At 44.0% G+C, this 22,218-nt stretch overlaps 1 protein-coding gene across 3 annotated transcripts; it reads left to right on the top strand.

The window, feature by feature from the left end:
• The first annotated feature begins 236 nt into the window (after positions 1-236).
• LOC133558307 (glycylpeptide N-tetradecanoyltransferase 2-like) lies at positions 237-21,862 on the top strand. 3 transcript variants are annotated; one of them, XM_061909578.1, is made up of 12 exons: positions 237-337; positions 407-506; positions 599-743; positions 4,474-4,592; positions 4,733-4,824; positions 8,179-8,295; positions 12,246-12,416; positions 14,642-14,750; positions 14,850-15,020; positions 15,106-15,276; positions 21,496-21,633; positions 21,738-21,862. In XM_061909578.1, exons 1-12 carry the CDS (start codon positions 318-320, stop codon positions 21,759-21,761), a joined length of 1,377 nt encoding a protein of 458 aa, XP_061765562.1. In that variant the 5' UTR covers positions 237-317; the 3' UTR covers positions 21,762-21,862. The 3 variants fall into 3 exon arrangements, with proteins under 3 accessions (XP_061765562.1, XP_061765561.1, XP_061765563.1); XM_061909577.1 differs by having other exon boundaries at positions 4,471-4,592; XM_061909579.1 differs by lacking the exon at positions 12,246-12,416 and having other exon boundaries at positions 4,471-4,592.
• The last annotated feature ends 356 nt before the right edge of the window (positions 21,863-22,218 follow it).

Raw genomic sequence — 22,218 nt, 5'->3', positions numbered from 1 at the left:
GTCCCTTTGGTGCGTACAGGAGCAGTTAGGATGGTGCGGGGAAGAGAGTCAACTGCAGAGCAGCAGGTATCAAACTGTGTGCAATTAGACCACCAATTAGGGCGTACAGGTTGGATCGGGCTGCTTTAATCTGCAGCAGACACACCGAAAAGGCGGTGAGAAGGTGAGTGGTTAGTCCTCACTTATCTGCTCAACTTGGGATGGGCAACTTAAGCGGTTGCTCCTCCCCTCGCATGCTGGCTGAGATAAGAGCCAAACAGGGCCTGAATGTGTCAGAAAAAAAACACCCCGGCTCTTAACTCGGAGGAGCTGTCAGTATGAGTGATTTCAAGTCAGCGTGAGTACGCTTGTATAGTCTTCTTTTTAAGTGAGGAATGAATGAAGACGTCCTTTTTCTCCCTCCCAGTGATAAGAAGCTGGCAGATGACGACGCCAGCGGTGCAAGCAAAAGCAAAAAGAAGCAAGATAAACGCAGACAAGAGGGACCCAGAGATGCATTTGAAATGGTGAGGAAGTAAAAGTCTTGGATCTCGGTTGTTGTGTTGTTTTCCTTGCTGTGTCCTGCAAGAGTTTCAACGTGCACAAATGCTCCCTAAAGTTGGACGCCCTTCCGGAAAAGAAGCAGCAGGAGATCCAAAGGGCCCTCCACCTTTTCTCCTTGGGACAAACTCTGCCCAGGACGCTGCAGCAGGCCATGAGACGCACCTACAAGTTCTGGGACACGCAACCAGTCCCCAAACTAGGTAAGAGAAAAAAAACTTGCTTTGTACCAGTGTTGTCCCGATACCTTTATTTATTTATTTATTTATTTTTACCAACATTATTTCGATACTTTTCGGTACTTCTCTAAATAAAGGGGACCACAAAAAATTGCAATATTGGCTTTATTTCAACAAAAAAACCTTAGGGTACATTAAACATATGTTTCTTATTGCAGTTAAGTCCATCCATCTATCCATTTTCTACTGCTTATTCCCTTTGGGGTCGCGGGGGGGCGCTGGTGCCTATCCCAGCTACAATCGGGCGGAAGGCGGGGTACACCCTGGACAAGTCGCCACCTCATCGCAGGGCCAACACAGATAGACAGACAACATTCACACTCACATTCACACACTAGGGCCAATTTAGTGTCGCCAATCAACCTATCCCCAGGTGCATGTCTTTGGAAGTGGGAGGAAGCCGGAGTACCCGGAGGGAACCCACGCATTCACGGGGAGGACATGCGAACTCCACACAGAAAGATCCCGAGACCGGGATTGAACCCTGACTACTCAGGACCTTTGTATTGTGAGGCATACGCACTAACCCCTCTTCCACCGTGAAGTAGTAAGTAAACAAACTACTCAGCGGCCTGGTGGTTAGAGCAGGCCTGCGCAATCATTTTGACTTGGGGGGGCCACATTTAGAGGAAAAAAATGTGTCTGGGGGCCGGTATATCTATTTTTATGAACACTAATACAAAACCACACAATAATGTCTGATTGAATGCCAAAAAACGTTATGACAGCCCGCTTTAAAGAAAATAATGGAATTTTACATTTTTCTACGAAGGATAAAACACTGAATATTGACAAAATATGAACGCCGCACCCACTTTCGATCGACACATTTTACAATCAAGTGAAATGCAACAAAAATGCAACAAACAGTGAAATATGAACACGAAGAGTACAAAATAAACCCACCTACAATCTAAAATATCTGATGTATCACTAAGCTTTAGAACTTTGTTGTGAAAATCTCTTTCCGCGTCTGTGGAAACGCTTCCCGCCCACACTGCTTGGTGCCTCGTCCGAGCTGCTGTGACTTACATTACCATAGTAACTAATTAGATGACCATAGTAACTAATTAGGTTATCACAGTAAGTAATTACATTACCATAGTAACTAATTAGATGACCATAGTAACTAATTAGGTTATCACAGTAAGTAATTACATTACCATAGTAACTGGAATATCATCCATAAACGCAGATTCCAACCATTGAAATACTTTGTATAGTTCAAGACTTACGGTCGTTAGAATACATCACTGCATATCATACTGGCAGTTACACTTTCCATCTTAAAAATCTAAAAAAAATATTTGGGAATGTCCGGCGGGCCAGATTGAAGAGCTCAACGGGCCGCATGTGGCCCCCAGGCCTTAATTTTCCCAGGTCTGGGGTATAGTGTCCGGCCTGAGATCGGTAGGTTGTGAGTTCAAACCACGGCAGAATCATACCAAAGACTATAAGATTGGAATTGGTGGTTAAATCAGCCAAAATTATTCCTGGGCGTGGCCACTGCTGCTGCTCACTGCTCCCCTCATCGCCCAGGGGGTGAACAAGGGGATGGGTTAAATGGGTTACAAATTTCACCACACATAGTGTGTGTGTGACAATCATTGGTAGTTTAACGTTAAACAAAGACTCCTAATTTAGTTGCTTATGTATGCAGTAAGATATTGAGTCATTTATCATTCTATTATTTTCTCAACATTATTAAGGACAAGTGGTAGAAAATGAATTATTAATCTACTTGTTCAATTACTGTTAATATCTGCTTACGTTCCCTTTTAACATGTTCTGTCTACAATTCTGTTAAGTATAAATCACTTATTTTTCTTCTCTTGTTTGATACTTTACATTAGTTTTGGATTATACCACAAATTATTTTATCAATCCTAGTGCGTCTGCCTCACAATACGAAGGTCCTGCAGTCCTGGTTCAAATCCAGGCTCGGGATCTTTCTGTGTGGAGTGTGCATGTTCTCCCCGTGAATGCGTGGGTTCCCTCCGGGTACTCCGGCTTCCTCCCACCTCCAAAGACATGCACCTGGGGATAGGTTGGTTGGCAACACTAAATTGGCCCTAGTGTGTGAATGTGAGTGTGAATGTTGTCTGTCTATCTGTGTTGGCCCTGCGATGAGGTGGCGACTTGTCCAGGGTGTACCCCGCCTTCCGCCCGACTGTAGCTGAGATAGGCGCCAGCGCCCCCCGCGACCCCAAAAGGGAATAAGCGGTAGAAAATGGATGGATGGATGATACCCAAATCGGATTGACCGGTACTTTTCAGAGGCGGTATAGTACCATTCATTCGTATCGCGATACTATACCGTACAACCCTACTTTGTATTATATTATCATGTATATACTGTATGTGTATATACAAATTCACCAAATCATTGAATTTCTATAATTGTGATTTAATAAATAAAGGGTTTATATGAAGGTTGGACTCCGCCAAGGCTGTCCTTTGTCACCGATTCTGTTCATAACTTTTATGGACAGAATTCTAGGCGCAGTCAAGGCGTTGAGGGGTTTCGGTTTGGTGGCCACGGGATAGGTCTCTGCTTTTTGCAGATGATGTGGTCCTGATGGCTTCATCTGGCCGGGATCTTCAGCTCTCACTGGATCGGTTCGCAGCCGAGTGTGAAGCGACCGGAATGAGAATCAGCACCTCCAAGTCCGAGTCCATGGTTCTCGCACGGAAAAGGGTGAAGTGCCATCTCCGGGTTGGGGAGGAGACCCTGCCCCAAGTGGAGGAGTTCAAGTACCTAGGAGTCTTGTTCACAAGTGGGGGAAGAGTGGATCGTGAGATCGACAGGCGGATCGGTGCGGCGTCTTCAGTAATGCGGACGTTGTATCGATCCGTTGTGGTGAAGAAGGAGCTGAGCCGGAAGGCAAAGCTCTCAATTTACCGGTCGATCTACGTTCCCATCCTCACCTATGGTCATGAGCTTTGGGTCATGACCGAAAGGATAAGATCACGGGTACAAGCGGCCGAAATGAGTTTCCTCCGCCGGGTGGCGGGGCTCTCCCTTAGAGATAGGGTGAGAAGCTCTGCCATCCGGGAGGAACTCAACGTAAGCCGCTGCTCCTCCACATCGAGAGGAGCCAGAATGAGGTGGTTCGGGCATCTGGTCAGGATGCCACCCGAACGCCTCCCTAGGGAGTGTTTAGGGCACGTCCAGTCGGTAGGAGGCCACGGGGAAGACCCAGGACACGTTGGGAAGACTATGTCTCCCGGCTGGCCTGGGAACACCTCGGGATCCCCTGGGAAGAGTTAGACGAAGTGGCTGGAGATAGGGAAGTCTGGGCTTCCCTGCTTAGGCTGCTGCCCCCGCGACCCGACCTCGGATAAGCGGAAGATGATGGATGGATGGATGGTTTGTATGTTCTAGATAGCCAACATTATGTATTATTCTAATTGATCTTTTTTTATAACACAGTTAGTGAATGAGGCACACATTTGTAGTTGTTTCCCCCCAGTAATAGCAGTTTTGTCCAACATGTGTGCTTTGATTATGATGCAAAATATCCAATATATCGGTTTATTATACAGCATTTAGCTCCATGAGAGAGTTAAAATGTAGCAGAAGCATCTCAGTGTGACACAACAATGCAAACTGCAGCATTGGCATGCAAATATTGTGAGTGTTGTATAACTACAGACAGTATGCAGTCTTCTTTGTGTTCTATTGTGAAAGCAGGTGAAGTCATCACAAGTCAGGGCCAAATAACAGAAGTTGAAACGAGCGTTCGAGTGGAACCTTACTCTCTGCCTCAAGGGTTCTCCTGGGACACTGTGGACCCGAGCAACCCCACGGAGGTACTCTGCATGCCGTTGAAGAAAGTCTTTATTCAAAGTAACTTGCATTTTGGTTGGAAGTTTCGCCTGGAAGAAGTGAGCATTGTTCCAGTAAAGCCACGGCAACATTGAGGGAAATGGCTTGTGGATATTTTTTTCAGCTGCGAGAGCTTTGTACGCTGCTCAATGAAAACTTCACAGAAGATGACGACAACACCATCAGATATGACTTCTCCATGGACTATCTGCAGTGGTACGCCATCTTGAATTATTACTCGCCCCTTCCAGCAGCCTTCCACTTGCCAGGAGTTAAGGTTCTCCATTATTTACAAAGTCTCTAATTAATTACAAATCGGAATCGAGTCCCACGACTAATTATGTTATGTAAAGCTCATTCGACTGAGTTTATTGTTATTTTATGTCACGTGATGCAAGGGTATGTTATGCTATGTAATGTGATGCCAAGCTATGCTATGCTGTGCTATGCTATGTTAATTTCTGTTTTATTTGTTATCTTAAGTGTTTTTCAACCACTGTGCCGTGTGCCGCGAGATACAGTCTGGTGTGCCGTGGGAGATTATCTAATTTCACGTATTTGGTTAAAAATCCATCCATCAATTTTTTGCAAACCAGTAATAATAGTCTGCAAATTACATGTTGTTGTCAAGTGTCCGTGCTGACTAGATCTCGGCAGCGTATCAATCAATTAATCAATCAATCAATTATTATTTATATAGCCCTAAATCACTCGTGGGTGCTAAATGAAATGCGTTGCTAATTTTTGCTCATTTTAAGACATGCAGTCCTCAGCATACGAGTTTAGTAGACCATCATTGTGTGCGCTATCAAGTTGGACTCGGCTTATTAGTGATTCCTAAAGCCCAAAAACGTCTGCGGGCTGTAGAGCTTTTTCATTTCGGGCTCCAGTACTCTGGAATGCCCTCCCGGTAACAGTTCGAGATGCCACCTCAGTAGAAGCATTTAAGTCTCACCTTAAAACTCATTTGTATACTCTAGCCTTTAAATAGACTCCCTTTTTAGACCAGTTGATCTGCCGTTTCTTTTCTTTTTCTTCTATGTCCCACTCTCCTTTGTGGAGGGAGTCCGGGTCCGATCCGGTGGCCATGTACTGCTCGCCTGTGTATCGGCTGGGGACATCTCTGCGCTGTTGATCCGCCTCCGCTTGGGATGGTTTCCTGCTGGCTCCACTGTGAACGGGACTCTCGCTGCTGTGTTGGATCCGCTTTGGACTGGACTCTCGCGACTGTGTTGGATCCATTATGGATGGAACTTTCACAGTATCATGTTAGACCCGCTCGACATCCATTGCTTTCCCACCTCTCCAAGGTTCTCATAGTCATCATTGTCACCGACGTCCCACTGGGTCATTATTGTCACCGATGTCCCACTGGGTGTGAGTTTTCCTTGCCCTTATGTGGGCCTACCGAGGATGTCGTAGTGGTTTGTGCAGCCCTTTGAGACACTAGTGATTTAGGGCTATATAAGTAAACATTGATTGATTGATTGATAGTGTCTCAAAGGGCTGCACAAACCACATCGACGTCCTCGGTAGAGCCCACATATACGGTATAGCTCGGTTGGTAGGGTGGCCGTGCCAGCAACTTGAGGGTTGCAGGTTTGATTCCCGCTTCCGCCATCCTAGTCACTTCTGTTGTGTCCTTGGGCAAGACACTTTACCCACCTGCTCCCAGTGCCACCCACACTGGTTTAAATGTAACTTAGATATTGGGTTTCACTATGTAAAGCGCTTTGAGTCACTCGAGAAAAGCGCTATATAAATATAATTCACTTCACTTCACATAAGGGCAAGGAAAACTCACACCCAGTGGGACGTCGGTGACAATTATGACTATGAGAAACCTTGGAGAGACCCGCATATGTGGGCAACACCCCTCAACCCCCCCCCCCCCCCCCCCACACACACACACACACACCCCACCCCGCCCCCGTCTAGGGGAACCGAAAGCAATGAATGTCGAGCGGGTCTAACATGATACTGTGAAAGTTCAATCCATAGTGGATCCAACACAACCGTGAGAGTCCAATCCAAAGTGGATCCAACACAGCAGCGAGAGTCCCGTCCATAGTGGAGCCAACAGGAAACCATCCCAAGCGGAGGCGGATCAGCGGTGCAGAGATGTCCCAGCCGACACACAGGCGAGCGGTCCATCCTGGGTCGCGACTCTGGACGAGCAGTCCATCCTGGGTCCTGACTCAGGACAGCCAGCACCTCATCCATGGCCACCGGACCAGACCCCCTCCAGTGGGACAGAGGAGAAAAAGAAAAGAAACGGCAGATCAACTGGTCTAAAAAGGGAGTCTATTTAAAGGCTAGAGTATGCAAATTAGTTTTAAGGTGAGGCTTAAATGCTTCTACTGAGGTGGCATCTCGAACTGTTACCGGGAGGGTATTCCAGAGTACTGGAGCCCGAACGGAAAACACTCTATAGCCCGCAGACTTTTTTTGGGCTCTGGGAATTACTAATAAGCCGGAGTCCTTTGAACGCAGATTTCTTGCCGGGACATATGGTAGAATACAATCGGCAAGATAGGCTGGAGCTAGCCTGTGTAGTATTTTATACGTAAGCAGTAAAACCTTAAAGTCACATCTTAAGTGCACATCTGCGGTCCTCTCCAAGGTTTCTCACAGTCATTCACATTGACATCCCACTGGGTTGTGAGTTTTTCCTCGCCCTTAAGTGGGCTCTGAACCCAGGATTTCGTTGCGGCTTGTGCAGCCCTTTGAGACACTTGTGATTTAGGGATGTATAAATAAACATTGATTGATTGATTGATTTCTTCTTTAGGGTTTTCAACTTTCGTCAACTGTTTTTCCTAGAGGATTATTTGCAGTATGCACATTTTCAGAATGTACTTGTTCTTTTTCTGGCCAAAGTGACACAAAGAAAATAATCAGAAGTTGTCTTTATTTTTAAGTTATTATGCCATGATTTTACCAGTCGGGCCCGCGTGGTAATAGATTTTCCGTCAAGTGGGGCTTTAGCTAAAAATGAGTTTGACACCCCTGGGCTATGTTATGTTATGCAATGCGATGCTATACTATGCAATGTTATGCAATGCGATGCTATACTATGCAATGTTATGCAATGCGATGCTATACTATGCAATGTTATGCAATGTGATGCGATGCAGCATTACATTGTGCAGTGTTATTTTGTGTTATTTATCATATTATGCCATGCTATGTAATGCCATGTTATGCTTTGCCATGCTACACTCCTAAGAGAAGTTCAATCGTGTTATATTCAGCGGCCGTGTTCTACAAATAAGGACTGCGCTGAAAACTCGTATCAGTAACAAGCCCGCTGCTCTTCTTCTCTGAGCTGCCTTTCTATAATCTACATAAATGCTATCACTACCTTAAGGGAGCACTTACATGCAAACATAAGATAATTTACTTTGAAATGAATAATTAACATTCCTAGAGCTCGCGCGTTGCTCAGCCCCGAAGTAAGGAGGCAAAGAGGCTGAATTCATTCCACCTCTGAAAGCTTGAAGCTGTTAAACTGCCCTTAACACTCATTCATATTGCACACCATGTTCTTCCTTTTCCTTCCCTCTTAAGGGCCTTGCAGCCCCCAAATTGGCTGGCCCAGTGGCACTGCGGCGTCAGGGTGGATTCCAATAAGAAGCTAGTGGGCTTCATCGGGGCGGTCCCTGCAGATGTGCATATATACGACACGTGAGTAGCTCATTTTTTTTACTGTATAGCAGGCAAAGAGTGGCACACAGGCGATCATTTACAAAAATGTATTTATTACATTTATTTTTCTTGCTCCAACTCCGGAGCAAGAAAAATAAATGCGGATCGGTGCGGCGTCTTCAGTAATGCGGACGTTGTATCGATCCGTTGTGGTGAAGAAGGAGCTGAGCCGGAAGGCAAAGCTCTCAATTTACCGGTCGATCTACATTCCCATCCTCACCTATGGTCATGAGCTTTGGGTCATGACCGAAAGGATAAGATCACGGGTACAAGCGGCCGAAATGAGTTTCCTCCGCCGGGTGGCGGGGCTCTCCCTTAGAGATAGGGTGAGAAGCTCTGCCATCCGGGAGGAGCTCAACGTAAAGCCGCTGCTCCTCCACATCGAGAGGAGCCAGATGAGGTGGTTCGGGCATCTGGTCAGGATGCCACCCGAACGCCTCCCTAGGGATGTGTTTAGGGCACATCCAGCTGGTAGGAGGCCACGGGGAAGACCCAGGACACGTTGGGAAGACTATGTCTCCCGGCTGGCCTGGGAACGCCTCGGGATCCCGCGGGAGGAGCTAGACGAAGTGGCTGGGGAGAGGGAAGTCTGGGCTTCCCTGCTTAGGCTGCTGCCCCCGCGACCCGACCTCGGATAAGCGCAAGATGATGGATGGATGGATGGATGGATTTTTCTTGCTTTATTATTCAGTTCCAATTGTCTTATAGCATCACTTAATACCGTACTGACCCGAATAGAAGACGTAAACCGCTTCTTCCTTAGCAACCTGTCACCCACTTTGCCTGTCATTTTGTGCGGCCTTGAAAATAGGGATTGTCTTATATTCTATTTCGACAAATAAAAAGTAAAGCAAAACATGGAGAATACATTTTACAAAATGAAGTTGGCACGTTGTGTAATTCGTAAATAAAAACAGAAAACAATTATTTGAAAATCCTTTTCAATCTATATTCAATTGAATAGACTGCAAAAATAAGATACTTAGCATTTGAACCGGTAAACTTTGTTATTTTTTGCATATATTAGCTCATTTTGAATTGTATGCCTGCAACATGTTTAAAAAAAACAGTGGAAAAAAGACAGATAAAGTTGAGGAATGCTCATCAAATGCTTATTTGGAACATCCCGCAGGTGAACAGGCTAATTGGGAATAAATGGGTGCCATGATTGTGAATGATTGAGCATTTCATGGAAGCTGCTTTTATACCCAAACAAGGATGGGGCGAGGGTCATCACTTTGTGATCAACAGTTTAAGAACATTTCTCAATGATCTTTTGCAAGGGATTCAAGCATATCACCATCTACGATCCATAATACCATCAAAAGGTTCAGAGAATCTGGAGAAATCACTGCACGTAAGCAGCAAGGCCAAAAACCAACTTTGAATGCTTGTGACCTTCGAACCCTCAGGCGGTACGGCATTAAAAACCGACATCAGTGTGTAAAGGATATCACCACATGTGCTTGGGAAAACTGCAGAAAACCACTGTCAGTAACTACAGTTTGTCGCTACATCTATAAGTGCAAGTTAAAAGTCTACTATGCAAAGCCAAAGCTATTTATCAACAACACCCAGAAACACTTCACTGGGCACGAAATCCTATAAGTTCAAAAGCCAGCGTCTGTGATGGTATGGGGGTGCATTAGTGCCCAAGGCAGGGGTAACTTACATATCTGTGAAGGCACCATTTATGCTGAAAGGTAGATACAGGTTTTGGAGCAACATATGTTTCCATCCAAGCAACGTATTTATCATTCGGACCAAGAAAACGAAAATTTCCCCATTAATTTGAGCGAGGATGAAAGATTTGTGTTTGAGGATATTGATAGCGAGGGACTAGGAAAAAAACAAAAACAAAAAACGCGATTGCATAAGGACGTATTCCGATGTTTTTAAACACATTTACTAGGATAATTCTGGGAAATCCCTTATCTTTCTATTGTGTTGCTAGTGTTTTAGTGAGATTAATACTACCTGATAGTCGGAGGGGTTTGTCCACGGGTGTCTTGAGGCCATGTCTCACGGGAGTCGACGGCAGCTGTATGGACGACACAAGCTCAGCTGATATCCAGTAAGTGGCAACTTTTTAACCACAATTTTCTCACCGAAACCTGCTGGTTGACATTCGGTAGGATCCATGTCTGCTTGACCGCGCTCTGATCCATAGTAAAGTTTCAGCTCCGGGAATTTTAAACAAGGAATCACCGTGTGTTTGTGTGGCTAAAGGCTAAAGCTTCCCAACGCCATCTTTCCACTGTGACTTTTCCAATATTAATTGAACAAATTGCAAAAGATTCAGCAACACAGATCTCCAAAATACTGTGTAATCATCAATCAATCAATCAATTAATCAATGTTTATTTATATAGCCCTTAATCACAAATGTCTCAAAGGACTGTACAAACCATTACGACTACGACATCCTCGGAAGAACCCACAAAAGGGCAAGGAAAACTCACACCCAGTGGGCAGGGAGAATTCACATCCAGTGGGACGCCAGTGACAATGCTGACTATGAGAAACCTTGGAGAGGACCTCAGATGTGGGCAACCCCCCCCCTCTAGGGGACCGAAAGAAATGGATGTCGAACGGGTCTAACATGATACTGTGAAAGTTCAATCCATAGCGGCTCCAACACAGCCGCGAGAGTTCAGTTCAAAGCGGATCCAAGACAGCAGCGAGAGTCCTGTCCACAGCAAACCATCCTAAACGGAGGCGGATCAGCAGCGTAAAGATGTCCCCAACCGATACACAGGCGGGCGGTCCATCCTGGGTCCCGACGGGCGGTCCATCCTGGGTCTCGACTCTGGACAGCCAGTACTTCATCCATGGTCATCGGACCGGACCCCCTCCACAAGGGAGGGGGGGAAATAGGAGAAAAAAGAAAAGAAGCGGCAGATCAAGTGGTCTAAAAAGGAGATCTATTTAAAGGCTAGAGTATACAGATGAGTTTTAAGGTGAGACTTAAATGCTTCTACTGAGGTGGCATCTCAAACTGTTACCGGGAGGGCATTCCAGAGTACTGGAGCCCGAACGGAAAACGCTTTATAGCACGCAGACTTTTTTTGGGCTTTAGGAATCACTAATAAGCCAGAGTCTTTTGAACGCAGATTTCTTGCCGGGACATATGGTACAATACAATCGACAAGATAGGATGGAGCTAGACTGTGTAGTATTTTATACGTAAGTAGTAAAACCTTAAAGTCACATCTTAAGTGCACAGGGAGCCAGTGCAGGTGAGCCAGTACAGGCGTAATATGATCAAACTTTCTTGTTCTGATGTATCACTAAGCTTTAGAACTTTGTACCCAGATTTTTTACCGAGTCACCTTGTTTTATTATTTGGTTGTCAAATGTTAAAGTTGTATTATTAAATAGAGGTCGGTGTCTAGCAGGACCGATAATCAGCATTTATGCCGTTAAAGCAGACGACTTTTACCTGTGTGTGTGCGTAGCGCTCATACTTCCTAAAAACCCGTGACGTCCTGCATACACGTCATCATTACACGACGTTTCCAAGACGAAACTCCCGGGAAATTTAAAATTGTAATTTAGTAAACTAAAAAAGCTGTATTGGCATGTGTTGCATTGTTAATATTTCATAATTGATGTATAAACTATCAGACTGCGTGGTGGGTAGTAGTGGTTTTCAGTAGGCCTTTAAATAAGTGGGTACTCAACAAATAAATGTCTGTATACGTTTTCCTTAATACTAAAAAAACTAACAAAGCTGACCTTCAAACCAAAAAATTTACTCCCCCCTGTAAGAGATGCTTTTAATAGTACCCTCCTCTCTAATGCACACCATGCCTCAATTGGTGTCTAATTGGACATATCAAATAAATGCCAGCCGTTATAAAGCATGTGATCTGTAAGAGCAGTTTGTCAGAGAGCGTCTGTGCAAGTGCTGCGTGTCTTGTCTGCAGGGAGAAGCGGACGGCGCAGATCAAATTTCTGTGCGTTCATAAGAAGCTGCGCCTGAAGCGAATGACCCCGGTTCTGATCCGGGAGCTTGCCAGACGTGTCCAACAGCAGGGTGTGGGCCAGGCGGTGTACACAGCTGCCATAGTGCTGCCCACACCGTTCAGCTCATGCAGGTACCATTCATTCACCTTTGGATTTCCAAGGCACAGCAACTCCAACAAGATGACTTTAGGAGAAAGTTAAAGGGGAACATTATCACCAGACCTATGTAAGCGTCAATATATACCTTGATGTTGCAGAAAAAAAGACCATATGTTTTTTTTAACCGATTTCCGAACTCTAAAAGGGTGAATTTGGCGATTTAAATGCCTTTCAATTGTTCGCTGTCGGAGCGATGACCTTTCACCCGTGACGATACAACGGGAAGCTAACCGCCATTTTCTCAAACACATTTCACACACCAAGTCAAATCAGCTCTGTTATTTTCCGTATTTTCGACCGTTTTCCGGTACCTTGGAGACATCATGCTTCGTCGGTGTGTTGTCGGAGGGTGTAACAACACGATCAGGGACGGATTCAAGTTAACTTACATGGAGTGTGCATCGATTAGCACGGCAAACTAATCAATGCTAACATGATATTTAGGCTAGCTGTATGTACATATTGCATCATTATGCCTCATTTGTAGCTATATTTGCATCCAGCCTTTCCCTCCACCCACATTTAATGCCAAACAAACACATACCAATCGACGGATTCAAGTTGCACCAGTGTCAAAAGATGCGAAAGTTTCTTGTTTGTTCTGCACATTTTACCGACGATAGCGATGCTACGACAGAGATGTGTGAATATCCCGCGACACTCAAAGCAGATGCATTTCCAACGATAAAGTCAACAAAATCACAAAGGTAAGTTTTGTTGATGTTATTGACTTTTGTGCTAATCAGACATATTTGGTCACGGCATGACTGCCAGCTAATCGATGCTGACATGCTATTTAGGTTAGCTGTATGTACATTTGTAGTTATATTTGTATCCAGCCTTTCCCTCCACCCACATTTAATGCCAAACAAACACTTACCAATCGACGGATTTAAGTTGCTCCAGTGGTCAAAAGATGCAATCGTTGGTTAGAAGGCGATCGCCGAATAGCTTCAATAACTATTCGCTCAATAGCTTCGGTTTCTTCTTCAATTTCGTTTTCGCTATCTCCCTCCACACTCCAACCATCCGCTTAAGCCGCTGAAATTCAAGTCTGAATCCGAGCTAATGTCACTATATCGTTCTGTTCTATCCGCCATGTTTGTTTGTATTGGCATTACGCAGTGACGTCACAGGAAAATGGACGGGTGAATTTACAGATAGCAAAAATCAGGCACTTTAAAGCCTTTTTTCGGGATATTCCATGATGGGTAAAATTTTGAAAAAAACTTCGAAAAATAAAATAAGCCACTGGGAACTGATTTTTATTGGTTTTAACCCTTCTGAAATTGTGATAATGTTCCCCTTTAAGAATAATTAGGACTCCTCCTTTTGTTCTTTGCCTCCACCAGCTGGTCAGGAAGTTCATGTGTGCACTAGGGTTGTACTGTATACCGGTATTAGTATATTAATGAATCTTTTTCAGTACGATACCATCACTGAAAACATACCGGGCCTCCACTCTCCCCGTATGTCCGCGTCGAAGTCACTTCGTGACATTGCTGGTTTACGAGCAGAAGAGCATGTTCGGCAGTGCACAATCACAGAGTACTTACAAGCAGACACAGTGTGTAGACAGCAAAGGAAGACGGACGCATTTTGGCTTAAAAACTGACAATAAAGGTGAAGGTATAACACTGAAACGCCCTCAGGAAGAGGTGCTTTAAGACATAGCCCTCGGCAGTGTTTGAGCTACTTCTAAATCACTAATCCTGGTCTCCATGGCGACATATAAATGGTTCACTACACACCGTAGCTAACCGGCATCAAAATGTAAACAAACACCATGGCTAGATCTACACCTAACATCCACTGTAATGATATCTACTCGATATTACTATGATTCCGTTGATATTTTTTGGCATCACAACATCTTGATGGTAAACGTTAAATGGGTTATACTTGTATAGCGCCTTTCTACCTTCAAGGTACTCAAAGCGCTTTATCACTATTTCCGATGCTGGGTGCCAAGCAGGGAGGTAATGGGTCCCATTTTTATAGTCTTCGGTACGACTCTGCCGGGGTTTGAACTCACGACCTACAGATCTCAGGGCGGTATGCTATGCAATGCAATGCAATACTACGCTATTGCATAATACACAAGAGCTACAGTAACAGGTAGTGGTGCATTGCATTATATGAAGAGCTTGTTTGTATTGTGTTAATAGCAGTTGTGTCCTATAAATTAATAATTCAGCTTGTGGCATCGACCCCTGAACCTGCGCAAACTGATGGAGGTGCAGTATCCGGGCTTAAGGCGGGACATGCCTCTGCAGAGAGCCCTCAAAGTCAACCGCCTCCCTGAGGTTGGTGTATGCTGCCATCTAAAGGCAGACCCATTTATTTTTAATTTTTTTTATTTCTCTCACTTTGCATGGACCTGACTCCTTAAATGTGTGTCAAAGATGACAAAGACACCAGGTTTGCGACCTATGAACAAAGACGATGTCGTGAGGACGCACGCTCTCCTGCAGGCAAACCTCAGCAAGTTCCACCTCAGGCCCAGCTGGTCCCTGCAGGAAGCGGAGCACTGGCTCTTGCCGAGGGAGGGTGTGGTTGACACCTACGTGGTGGAGGTCAGACTACTGCTACATCTTTATTTCCTAAGAACACACTCTTGCCTGTCCTTATATGCGTTATCCATCTACTCTGCACACACAGGGTAATGACGGTGCACTGACAGATGTGGTGAGCTTCTATCGAGTCTCCTCCAAGGTCTTGAATCATCCGGTCCACACGGGCCTCAGTGCGGCTCACCTCTTCTACGTCGCGTCGGACGGCTGTGCAGACTTGGCTGAGCTCATAGAGGACACGTTGGTCTTGGCCAAATTTGTGAGTAAAAGAATCAAGCCGCATTATCTAATGAAAATGTCATGATCCGTTGCCCGGATCATGTTTTGTTTAGTTTGATTGATTGAGACTTTTACTAGTAGATTGCACAGTACAGTCCATATTCCGCACAATTGACCACTTAATGGTAACACCCGAATACGTTTTTCAACTTGTTTAAGTCGGGGTCCACGTTAATCATTTCATGGTAATGAATAGAAAACGCAAAACCCCTGAGTTTGTATTTTAGTTGCCAAGACTGCAGATTGTTTTCACCTGCCTCTGATTAGTGTTTGGGAGGCTCACCTGCTCCTGGGCACTAATCAGAGAGCTACTTATTTCCTGCATTTCGCCACACTCAGTCTGGCTGTCTGGTTTGCTTCTGCAACACGTTACGTTTTGAGTATACCTCTCCCGTTCAAAGGCAAAACCTAGTAACTCACTTCTAGCTGATTTTGAGAACACAAAGGAAAACCAATCTATCTTGATGCTGTCTTACAAAGATCTACAAAGTCATCAAACGTATAGATCAGGGGTGCCCATTACGTCGATCGCGATCGACTGGTCGATCTCGGAGGGTGTGTCAGTCGATCTCAAGCCAGGCATTAAAAAATAGACATAAAAATGAGCAATCATCAATCATACCAAGACTTCACTTTCGTCAGTTGTTTGACATTCTCGGCACCCGAGGATCTTGTGAGATGACGCTGGCTGCTGCGAGCTCATGTTTAAGAAAAAAATCACTAACAGGGCGGACGCAGAGAAACACATTTTATTTCTAGAGACTCCGTACCTACTGTCAAAACTCTAAAGACCGACTGCACAGTTCCTGTCTTCGCCATAAAAGACCTGTTTCATCCTGCCTGTGCTAACAAAATAAGAGTCTCAGAAAGCTAGCGTGCACAAGCTAGCAAGCTACGGAGTTTGATGCCAATGTATTTCTCCGCCGCCCTCAGCGACCGCTTTCTCACTTGCTTGCCCACCCGCACTCTCAAAGACGTCACTCACCTGCTGCCAGACATTAAAGGGCCACACACATATGCTACTCTCATAACAAAGTGTTTAAAAACGAGTATGCAAGTTGGACAAATGAGATGCCAAATCCAACCACTTTCATGTGGTATTGGACAGAAAGGAGGACTTTTTTTTTCCTCCATTTGAAAATGCGGACGTTATCAGCACCACTGTCTAATTCCAATCAATGCAAGTCATCAGAATCAGGTAATACACCAACTTATATTCTTGTCTTCATGAAAGAAAGGAATCTATGTGTGTTAAACATGCTTGTATTATCATTAAACACCATTAACTTGTTAACAAAAATATCTCTTTCATAAATAAATAAATGTAAATTATAAATAGGAATGAGGTAGATCTCCTCGACTTGGTCAATTGAAAAGTAGCTCGCCTGCAGAAAAAGTGTGAGCGCCCCTGGTACAAAGATGTCTTCTTGAGCTTTCATTTTCTTGCCGATTGAGCCATGGATTGAATCTGCTCCCATGAACGTGTGCCCTTTCTCCAGATATTTTATCACAATCTCGGGTGGGCCCCATTCTGCGTTTGCACATTGGGCAAGAGCCGTGTACAGCGTCCAGTTTTTATTTTGACCTCCACTGTTATCTGCCCAAAAGAGTATGCAAGGGGAAGAATCAAGAACAGTACATTTAATGAAGGTGCTTACAACGTCCTGGGCCAATCTTCCAAATATCCCCTCGTGCCATAATATCACATAATCAGGTTGACCGTCGACCCCCATTCGTGCAAATGTCTCATTAGAGACAATAAGGCGACTGACAAAGAAGCTTCGATTGGTCCCTTGAGATACTAGGTTTTTCTGTTGTATCTACGCGGTTATGTGGTAGTTGCTAGGTCCTACCATAAGCGTAACAGCTTACTTACGGAACAAATTTCAATATCGCATACACTAATGTAAAGCATATCACCTAGAAACTCCAAAATTATTATCAGCTCAGTTTTGACCAAAATTGAGTTACTGGGTTTTGCCTTTGGATGGGAGACCTTGAGTCTATAGCCTATGCCTGTTAATAATAATAATAATAATAATAATAGTAATAATAGATTTGTATTTGTAAAAAAGCACTTTACGTTGAGCAAACAACCTTAAAGTGCCACAGTGTAAAAAAAAAAAAAAAATAGTAATAATAATAATATACAGATAATAAAAATAAATAAAATATAAAACTAAAAACAGCCCAATGGCTAGAACCAGCATGCATATCTATAAAAAGGCTTTTTTTAAAAGATGGGTTTTTAAGCCTTTTATAAAAGCATCCACAGTCTGAGGTGCCCTCAGGTGGTCAGGGAGAGCGTTCCACAGATTGGGAGCAGCAGAGCAGAAAGCCCGGTCTCCCATAGTTCGTAGCTTTGTCCGTGGAGCTTGGAAGTGGTTAGCCTGTTTGGAGCGGAGGTGTCGTGTGGAGGATTTCGGGGTGAGCAGTTTTTCAGGTAGACGGGGGCATTTCCATGGAGGCACTGGTGAGTTAGTAGGGAGATTTTGAATTCAATCCTGAGTGGAACAGGAAACCAGTGAAGGGATTTGAGAGTTGGTGTGATGTGGTCATGTTTCCGCACTCTCATCAGGATCCTCGCAGCACTATTTTGTATGTACGGCAGCTTCTGAAAGTTCTTGCTGGGGATCCCGACAAGAAGTGCGTTGCAGCAGTCGAGCCTTTACCTTTTGATTCCTAATTCCTGTGCTAAGTTTCGCCTTAGTTCCCTGTACTTGCGCGATGCTTTTTTGTATTTTTGTATTTTTGCATGATTTATGAGAATAAATCATCTTCTTTCCTGCACCTTGCCTCTGGAGTTCCTGCTTCATCTTGGGAGAGCGATCCGCGCCTAAACATGGGACCCAAGCGTAACAGAAAATGCTATTAGGAGCACCTGTCAGTATGTTGCCACACTGTAACCACAGCAATCAAAATATTAGATGTTGAATATAATAAAATAATACAAATAAATCATTGTAAGTATATTTTGAAAAAATTATAATTAAAATAATAATAATGTATTGTATCATTTGTATATAGACTGCATATATACATATAATTGTATATGTATAGAATAGAATAGACTTTATTGTCATTATATTTGCATATAACGAGATTAAAGACTACAACTTATGGTTATTTATAAGATTTCTTCCGCTATACTTGTCACTGCCGTGGTGTCGTTGGGCAAGACACTTTACCCAAAAGCGTTTTGAATCTTTAGAAAAAAAGTTCTATATAAATGTACTCTCACACTGCATGTGGAACTGTTTGCACGTCCTTTTCAAACATGCTAAATAAAAGGCAAAGTGGTGCTTGCGAAACGATGAGTGTTGATAAATCACATTGCGTGTTCTGTTTGTTATAATTGCATTTTGTCACCCCAGTATTGTGGGCATTTTGAAGGTTAGCATCTCTTATGCGTATTAATGAAGTGGCTCGCACGCCTTATTCTGCTAACTTAACAAACGCAATCCACTTAACACATGTTTAGTGGATCAGCTTTGCATGTGCTATCTGGTTTGCATGTGTTTTAGTACATGCAAACCTTTCATTTATTAGCCACTAGCTGTTTAATTTTTGACATGCATTTTAGTTGTAGTTTTAATTACCAAATTTGTGTTTGCCAGTGCTAATCGTTAGCGTGTTCAGTTTAGTTCACTTCAGATAATTTATTTATTTCATTGATAAAAAAATCTAACAAAACAATAACATTTTAATCAATCAATCAGCATAACGTTCAGTAAATTATGAATAAAAAGGAACGAAAAGAAGTTAAAAACTTATATCTGAGCCCTATTTTCACGAATACAACAATTGACTTTCAATGTTGGCGACTACAAAGCCATATTTTCATTTTACAACAATTAAACCAATAATGAAGAAATAATACATCTCAGTCATATCTTTTCATCGTCATGATTTTTACATTTTTTTATTACAAAAAGAGATTGCTTTATTCCACTCTCAAGTTTGTCGCAAAAACTAACACCTCTAATTGAAATACTTATTTCCATTATCACTGTTCTAAATGGAGATGTATTAAAGATCTCAGTTTAGGATATTATACTCTGCCAGTTCTTGAAATTTTAATAAGTTTAACTGTTTGAGTATTGGGTTTGTGGGTTCCCTGTATGCATTTCCAGTAATGATTCTTGCGGCTCTTTTCTGCAGAAGGAAGATTGGATTAAAATATGTTTTACAGGCATTACTATGTTAGATATGGAACAATCAGTGAGTTATACAAAATATGCATTGCTTTTTGATTTGGCAGTTCCTTCACTTTGTGTAAAATAACAATAGTTTTAGATACTTTAACCTTTGTATCATTTATATGTGATTTCCATGACAAATGTTCATCAATTGTGACACCCAAAAACGTTGTCTCTTGTGTTCTTTGAATCTCAACTCCATCCATCCATCCATCATCTTCCACTTATCCGAGGTCGGGTCGCGGGGGCAGCAGCCTAAGCAGGGAAGCCCAGATTTCTCTCTCCCCAGCCACTTCATCTAGCTCTTCCCGGGGGATCCCGAGGCGTTCCCAGGCCAGCCGGGAGACATAGTCTTCCCAACGTGTCCTGGGTCTTCCCCGTGGCCTCCTACTGGTTGGACGTGCCCTAAACACATCCCTAGGGAGGCGTTCGGGTGGCATCCTGACCAGATGCCCGAACCACCTCATCTGGCTCCTCTCCATGTGGAGGAACAACGGCTTTACTTTGAGTTCCTCCCGGATGGCAGAGCTTCTCACCCTATCTCTAAGGGAGAGCCCCGCCACCCAGCGGAGGGAACTCATTTCAGCCGCTTGTACCCGTGATCTTATCCTTTTGGTCATGACCCAAAGCTCATGACCATAGGTGAGGATGGGAACGTAGATCGACCGGTAAATTGAGAGCTTTGCCCTCCGGCTCAGCTCCTTTTTCACCACAACGGATCGATACAACGTCCACATTACTGAAGACGCCGCACCGATCCACCTGTCGATCTCACGATCCACTCTTCCCCCACTTGTGAACAAGACTCCTAGGTACTTGAACTCCTCCACTTGGGGCAGGGTCTCCTCCCAAACTCGGAGATGGCACTCCACCCTATTCCGGGCGAGAACCATGGACTCGGACTTGGAGGTGCTGATTCTCATCCCGGTCGCTTGCGAACCGATCCAGTGAGAGCTGAAGATCCCAGCCAGATGAAGCCATCAGGACCACATCATCTGCAAAAAGCAGAGAACTAATCCTGCGGCCACCAAACCAGAACCCCTCAACGCCTTGACTGCGCCTAGAAAGTCTGTCCATAAAAGTTATGAACAGAATCGGTGACAAAGGACAGCCTTGGCGGAGTCCAACCCTCACTGGAAACGTGTCCGACTTACTGCCAAGAATGCGGACCAAGCTATGACACTGATCATACAGGGAGCGAACCACCACAATGAGACATTCCGGTACCCCATACTCTCTGAGCACTCCCCACAGGACTTCCCGAGGGACACGGTCGAATGCCTTCTCCAAGTCCACAAAGCACATGTAGACTGGTTGGGCAAACTCCCATGCACCCTCAAGAACCCTGCCGAGAGTATAGAGCTGGTCCACAGTTCCATGACCAGGACGAAAACCACACTGCTCCTCCTGAATCCAAGGTTCGACTATCCGGCGTAGCCTCCTCTCCAGTACACCTGAATAAACCTTACCGGGAAGGCTGAGGAGTGTCAACTCCTTTGATATATAATGAGCCATCCACACTTATCCTACTACTGGAAAAAAAACAACAACATAATTTTCGTTTTACTAGTATTCAAGGATAATCTATTTACTTCAAACCAATGTCCAAACCAAATGTCTATGAGAAATCCAATGTAAATTAGCATTGAGTTAGAACATTTGGAAAAGTGGAGCATTACTCTACTTTTAAGTGACGACTTCTTGATTTGTTGGCATTGAAAATTGTAACATTACCTAGAAGAAGTCCCACTGAGTCCACTCTTAGTGCTTGACTGCTTGTTTTCCCGCTGAGTGCTTGCGCCGGTGCGAGTCTGCAAACCAGAAACTACATACAACAAAGGTATCGAAATATGCCACTGTTTGATTTGACCTAAATTGGTACCTGTTAGTAGCGACTGACTTCGGTCGGTACATAAAAAAGTACAACATTAGGTACTCATTACTACCAGCGAGTGAATATTCTACAAAAAAAAAAAAAAATCCCCTTTTTTTACTGACAGAAAGGCTTGGATATCTTTGTTGTTCTGGACGTGATGGACAACAGGAGTTTCCTGGAGAAGCTCAAGTTCAGCATGAGCGGCAAAGACCTGAACTACTACCTGTACAACTGGATGTGTCCGAGAATGAGTCCGGACAAGGTATGGCATGCTGTAATACTAGCTAACAATAACAATAGCTCATTTTCTTGTTTCTTGCACCGAAAACGTTTTGACCTTTAAATAATAAACTGTGTTTTGTGCAGGTGGGCATCGTGCTACCAAACTAAAGGGAGGTGATGATTGAGCCTTGAAATGCAGCAGCAAGAGTTTGTAGCGTGATGTGACCATCTGCAAACACACGGAATCAATAAAACAAATAAAGATAAAAGTGCATTAGTGAGTACATTTGTCAGGTCCTAGTCATGTATGTATTTGTTGGCTTCAGTGTTAAGATTACAAGTGTTATGGCAGAAAATTTGAATGGCTCAGGGTGGAGGACAGAGTGAAACAACTTGCACTGAGCCTGGTCTATAAAATCCGCTACACCTCCCTGATACCGAAGTACATGTCAAACTACTTCCTTAACGTAAATGACGGCCATAACCACAACACCAGGGGGAGCACCATAAACCACGTTAAACCCAGATTCCGATCTAACAAAGGTCTTAACTCATTCTCTCTCTATGCCACATCAATGTGGAATGGACTCCCAACAGGTGTAAAAATAAGTGCATCTCTAGATAA

Source organism: Nerophis ophidion, linkage group LG08 (assembly GCF_033978795.1).
Source record: "Nerophis ophidion isolate RoL-2023_Sa linkage group LG08, RoL_Noph_v1.0, whole genome shotgun sequence".
NCBI classification, from domain to species: Eukaryota; Metazoa; Chordata; class Actinopteri; order Syngnathiformes; family Syngnathidae; genus Nerophis; species Nerophis ophidion.
The sequence above is the reverse complement of the archived record's forward strand: the minus strand, read 5'-3'. Positions and strand labels throughout refer to the sequence as shown.